This window comes from Stegastes partitus, unplaced genomic scaffold (genome assembly GCF_000690725.1).
Source record: "Stegastes partitus isolate 25-593 unplaced genomic scaffold, Stegastes_partitus-1.0.2 Scaffold1775, whole genome shotgun sequence".
NCBI classification, from domain to species: domain Eukaryota; kingdom Metazoa; phylum Chordata; class Actinopteri; family Pomacentridae; genus Stegastes; species Stegastes partitus.
Genome location: NW_007579506.1, coordinates 167,657 through 174,209, shown reverse-complemented (window position 1 = coordinate 174,209; position 6,553 = coordinate 167,657). Strand labels below are relative to the sequence as shown.

Below are 6,553 nucleotides of genomic sequence, written 5' to 3'. Positions count from 1 at the left end.
ATTTAAGTTTAATTCTATAAATATATTTCTAACATTTGATAGAATTAATCGTGTGTAAATTATTTTAAATTTGGAAAAGTACGGTTTTATTTATTTACGTACCGTTTTTTACACACAGCTCAGGTTTCATGAGTTCTGTCTTCAGGCGACTCTCGGCTGGATTTAATCATCTCGTCAGACGTTTGGTTAGAAACCAGTTTGTGTCTCCAGTTTCCAGCAGAAGAGTCTGATTGTTTTTCTGAGCAAAGAGAAGATTTCCAGCTGATATTTTCACCTTCAGCTCGTCTGAGATCGACTGCAGGTCAGTAGAGTCTCAACCTGAACAGCAGAAGAAGTCATTTAATGAATCAGTTTGTCAGATTCATTTAATTATATTAATATGGTCAGATTTTAGCTGTAACTTAACAAAACAGGCAAAATCTGTTAAATACCAGACAAATATTCAACTGTTTATAAATCCTACACACAAGATGTTTCTCTGACTTAACGTCTGCATGATAATATTTATTGTGGTCTACTTTGTGCGGCGGAAGCACACACAGCTGCTGTTGTCTGTGAAGCAGCAGCTGGTGGTTTCTCCGGCGTCTCGTGATGTTTGTTGAACTTTCCATCATCTGATCAGAGTCACTGGAGCCGAATCGGACTCATGAAGAGCCTCAGAGTTAAAACTGGTCCGAGTTCAGCCGACAGCAGCTTCAACAGCGACACGTTTAAACTCTGCTCCTTTATCCAGACAGCAAACTGCAAAGACGTAAAAAAAAAAAAACAGAATATTTCAGCAGCTCATAGGGAAAAAAATATATAATCTCATTAAAAAAACGTCAAGTAGATTTTTTAGCCTCGATTTTGCTTGGTTATTTGTTTTATTTTAATTTTTTTTTGTACTTTTTAATGTTTAATGAAGGTTATTGACATCTCTAAAAACAAATACATTTTCTACAATAATAATAATAATAATAGCAATAATAATAATAAACAATAATAATAACAACAACATTCTAGATGTCTTTCACATCTCTGTCAGAACCCTTCAGGAAGCTGCTCGGTTCTGCTCATGATAGTGGTTAGTGTTCTGGTTATCATTCTGGTTATTATTCTGGGTTTTAGTCGAGCAGTGATTCAGAACCACAGCAGAAGAAGTGAATCGTATTTAATCAACTGAACATCTGAGCGTTCACACCTCGGCTGTGAAAACACTCCCACAGAACTGATTTCAGATCAGAGGAAACAAAGCAGCGCTGTCACCCATCATTTCAATAATGAAGAACAAAAACCAGAGCGGACCTGCTCACAGCTCAGCCGGTCCAGAATCACAGCCAACAGCAGCTGGTCTCTGACAGCATCTAGCTGTAGAGTCACACTGTGTTGTCTTTAAAACTGCACAAGTTCTCATCATTTTACATTTTCTCTTTAAAGTTTAGTTCTTTTCTGTTGTTTTACAGATTTTTCTGTTTGGTTAAATTGCAAATAATGTCCAGTAAAATCTGGATTCTCACAAACATTCATTTGCACTTTTGCTATAAAATCATAGTTTTTACTGTATTAAAATCAGCTTAAAGGCCCGTTAACTAGCTATTTATATATTTATAATACAAAAAACAGTAGTAAATTATAGATAATATAAAGTAAAATCACATTTTAAAAAATATTGATTTACATTTCACTGTAAGAAAATAGACAACCAAAAAAAACCACACATATTAAAAAACAGGTCAAAATTGTCAATAACATCCAAATTCAGTATTTTTACAATTAGTAGTTGGATCTTTTTACAACATTTAACAGTAAAATTAGACTATTTTTGTATTTAAAGCCACAAAAAATAGAAAATATTCTGCAGACATTTGCCATTATTTTCCTGTTTTATAAAAATGTGAAATCACACAAAAATCTGTATTTTTACAAACAGTTATTTGTTCTTTTACAATGTGACTGTAAAATTACACTATTTTATATTTTTAAAAATCATCATTAATTAACAGGTATCGCCTGATATCTTCACAGATTTTTTTGTTTGTTTTTTCTTTTTTACAGTTTTTTTTCAAACATTACAGTATTTTTATTTTATTTTTTTCAAAAAAAAAAATGGTAGTATTTCCGTATAAATCTGTAAATAACATCCACACCAAAGTCTGTATTTTATTTTAATAATAGTTGATCTTTTACAACATTTATCTTTGAAAATAGTTTTGTTTTTAAAACAACCAAAAATTCAATTATTTCACAGACATTTATTTAAAAGAACATTTATTTGCACTGCGGGCTGTAAAATTAGACTTTTAACTAAAAATATGTCACATTTAGTTTCCAGGTGTTTGCTGTCATTTATATTAACTTTAACGTTTTAGTATATTTATGTATTGATGTAACTCCTCCGGTTCCTAAACGGTCCTCTGGGTCGGGTCGTGAAGCAGCAGGCTGTGGACCAGAACATGAACAGAGTCCAGCTACAGCACATGACCGACGTGAATCATTGATCCACCACCGGTTTGGGTTTAAAGCTCCAGATCCACACGCTGAACATCCGAGTCCACCGCTGAGACACCACAGAAATATGGGTCAGAACCAGGAAGAGCAGCGTTCAGCCAACACGCTGCACAAAGCTAATTACCACAGAGAGTCCAAGTCTGTTGCATAACACACACACACACACACACACACACACACACACACACACGAGTCGTGGCTGCCCTCTGCTGGATTCTGCTGCAGGAGTCGGTCCAGAACCAGAAGCTGAGGCTCTGCTGAGTGTTTTAACTCCTGAAACATGAATCATGAAGTCAGACGGCGGCAGAACCTCACGTTAGAATAAATAGAAAAACACACAAGATACAAGATGCTCGTGCTGTTAATGAGACTAATTAAAATCAGTTTAATGAGGATTTATTCTGATGAGAAACTGTCAAAGTGTTCATATCTAAGTTATTATTGTCAGAAGGGTTTTGGTTGATAGAAGTGTTCGACTTCTTCCAAAACCCTTTTCCAACTTTGAAACTTTTTGTGCCTCAGACGTTGACTTTGTTTTACATTTTTGGTTCAAAATAATAATTTAAAAAATAAACTAAATGAAAAAGAATGACCTCCTGGAGCCCGACTTTGCTGTTTATGAATTAATTAAAGACATTTCTTCCATAATTTGATGCAAAAAAAGAAGAAGAAGAAGAAGAAACTGCTGCTAAATTCACCAGAATACAGGAAATTATTTGATGTGTTTCTTTCTGCTGTTTAAAAAATGAGTATTTGTTGGAATAATTTGCTGTTAAAGTGCAAATAATTACAAATATAGTCACAGATTTTCTTTTTAATTTACACATAAACCATCAAAGACAGGCCAGACGTGTAAATAACTATAAATGATCGTTTGCAACATTTGACTGTAATTCTAAAAACAAAACAAAACAGCCCCAGATCTAAAAACTAACCAGAGTGTCAGATGTTTTTGGGTATTTTTTTATAGAGGAAGTGACATTTTGTGTTGAACATGTCAGAGTTTTGTGGATGAGTTCACCTCTAACCTCNACGAAGCTTTTCACTACATTGTTCCAGAACGATGGAAAAAAGCAAACTCATAAAGTTTAAAACTGAACGTCTGATTAAATCTGTATTTCTTTTTCAGGTTTCTCCTTCGACAGAGATCCTCAGCTGTACTTCGACGACACCTGCGTGGTTCCTGAGAGGCTAGAAGGTGAGATTCAGGACGTTTGTGAGATAAAACTTCACTAATCCTGAAGGAAACTCGTTGCTCAGAAAAAACAGATAACGCAACATCAAAAATACAGTGAAGAAAAAGTCCAGCATGAAACTGAAATACAATAATGAGGCTAAAATAACACCAGAACAGTATGAAGTAATACTGGTGGTTCTACTGGACCAACCGGTACCACACAGTATAGAGTAATGCTGGCGGTTCTACTGGACCAACCGGTACCACATGATGGTGACGTGTTAGTGACCCACATGGGCGACAGCAGCGTCATCAGATGTCTGTAGAAGCGTCTCGGAGGTTCTCCGTCTCCTGCTTATCGGCTCATGCACTTCCTTTCCTTCTTGTCTCAGCTAAAGTGAAGCAGGAACCGGCGGTGTACCGGGACGGGCCTCCGTACCAGCGCCGCGGCTCGCTGCAGCTCTGGCAGTTCCTGGTCACGCTCCTGGACGACCCGGCCAACGGACACTTCATCGCCTGGACGGGCCGCGGCATGGAGTTCAAGCTGATCGAGCCTGAGGAGGTCGGTGCTGGGGGAGTTGCTCTTCTGTCCAGGTTTCTAAGATGCCAGTTCTGATCTGTCGGTTCTGTGTTTTCCTCTCAGGTGGCCCGTCGGTGGGGGATCCAGAAGAACCGGCCGGCGATGAACTACGACAAGCTGAGCCGCTCGCTGCGCTACTACTACGAGAAGGGCATCATGCAGAAGGTAAAGGCACGTCACGGCTTTTATTCTCTCCCCCTGCATGCTGGAACCGCCTCAGAACCAGGTCGGAACCAAACCGTAGCGACAGCAGCTTCAGTGTTTGTCTAAATTAGATTCAATTAGTGTAAAAGTGAAATCAGCCCGTAAGAACCAAACCTCAGTTCTGAAATTAACTAAAGACATTCAGTCAAAACGTACACAAACACTTGTGGGTGTAAAAAATACATCAGCTCTAAAAATCTACCAAATTACTTCATCAGAAAATAACTGAAAACATCTGGATTTTGAACTTTCAGATTCTTTAAGAGCCCCAGATAGTAACGCTGTGCTCCGTGTCTCCCTCAGGTGGCCGGTGAGCGCTACGTCTACAAGTTCGTGTGCGACCCCGAGGCCCTGTTCTCCATGGCCTTCCCCGACAACCAGCGGCCCAACCTGAAGGCCGACCCAGACAGCCTGCCGGGCCTGGATGACGACACCGTGCCGCTGACGCACTACGACGACGGCGCCCCCTACCTGCTGGAGGGCGGCGAGCAGTGCGCCGCCGGCCTGCCCTTCCCGGACGGATACGGGTACTGAGGCCCGCCCGGCCAACGCTGAACACTCCCAGAGTCTGTCCACGCCCGAACTTTAAACCTGGAACGGTTCCGATCAGTTCCTGCTGCCCGGAGAACCTAAAAACTCTGTCAGCTCCTGGCCAAGAATGAGAAGGAGACGAACCGGCGGACCGAGGCCGCGCCAGGAGATGCTGTCGCCATGGAGACCAAACAAAGCCACGCCCCCTCCACTTGGCGCCGGTTCTGATTCTGTGACAATCTGCTTTTGTTAAAACAATCTCGTTAAAATCCTGAACGCAGCACCGTTCTGTCGTTGCCTTTTTTGGGTTCTTCTCTCCCGTTTCCACGCCGTCACCAGATCCGTAACAAGGGCTTTAAAATCAGACACGGACCTCCAGACGCACGGCTTGCTCGCTTTTCTGTAGATACGAGTTCTGGTTTCGGACCCGGAGCTCTCAGGGTTCCGGCCGTCGCTGTGTAAATGTTCTGTAACGTTCTGCTTCCCTTTAGAGGCCGAGGAGCCGCCGGGTTGCGCTCGGACCTCCAGACCCAGTGTTCCGTAGACGTTCTCGTGTTTGTGCCGGGTTGTTCTGATGCTCCAGTATGGCCGGACGCATCGGGGCGCTGCATGAGCCAACAGAACCCGGCCGGACTCTCTGCATGGTGTAATCACTGACATATCGCTTTCTCCGGACAAAGAAGATGTTTGTGATTTTCTCTGCGTTTTATTTTCGTTGTCGTGTTCATTTTGTGGTTCTGAACGGGGCAAAGACTCATAAAGTATATATTTTTGCTATAAGGCTGCGTTTGTTCTGATTTTCTGTGTCGGCTGTATAGTTCTGCTCCGGTAGACCTTTGTAACGGACCGAGGAGCGAGGCGTCCGGTCCGCTCTGTACAGGCTTCGGTTCCCCTCCCGCCTCACAATGTGTTTCTTACACTGCTGACTTTCTGATCGTCTGTACTGGGTCCAATAAACGGTCCTGAACGCTTCGCCGGCTGCTGGTTTCATCATTTCCTGAGTCACGAGTGTGTGCTGACGGTTCTGGGTCAATCATTGAACGAGTCTGGTTTGACTTCTGACCTGCAAAAAACAAGAAACATCTGGTAGCAGGAAGAACGTCAGAGGAAATACAAAACTGTTCAAAGTCACAAAACTGGCAAAATTAACGGAAAATATCCATAAAATGACGACATTTTCAGCTGATTTTAAATACAGTAAAACACTATAAATAAATATTAAAAACAGTTCTCGTCAAAGCACTGATTTTATTTGGATTTCGGCCTGTTTTTTTTTGTTGTTGTTGTTGCTGTTTTTTTTTTTTACAGTTAACATGTAAATTAATGCTTTTAGATTTAAAGACATTTAAAAAAGAAGTTTGGACATTTAATCTGAAGAAGTAATGTTTCAGATTCAGATCATATTTTGAATCACGGTGGAGGGGTTTGAGTGTCCCTGTGATCCTGGGAGCTATGTTGTCTGGGGCATTAGCCCCTGGTAGGGTCTCCCAAGGCAAATTGGTTCTGGGGGAGGGACCAGACAAAGAGCGATTCAAAGATCCCTGATGCCATCTCGCCTGGATTAGGGAGACTGG

At 41.3% G+C, this 6,553-nt stretch overlaps 1 protein-coding gene across 1 annotated transcript in view; it reads left to right on the top strand.

Annotated features, from left to right (window-relative positions):
• etv5a (ETS variant transcription factor 5a) overlaps positions 1-5,951 on the top strand; it is a gene marked incomplete at its 5' end in the record, with an annotated part of 14,668 nt that extends 8,717 nt beyond the window's left edge. The window contains 4 exons of the mRNA XM_008302208.1: positions 3,617-3,685; positions 4,057-4,226; positions 4,308-4,409; positions 4,752-5,951. Of these exons, the coding sequence (XP_008300430.1) occupies positions 3,617-3,685; positions 4,057-4,226; positions 4,308-4,409; positions 4,752-4,982 (572 nt within the window). The remainder of the gene's footprint in view (positions 1-3,616; positions 3,686-4,056; positions 4,227-4,307; positions 4,410-4,751) is intronic.
• Positions 5,952-6,553: the final 602 nt, after the last annotated feature.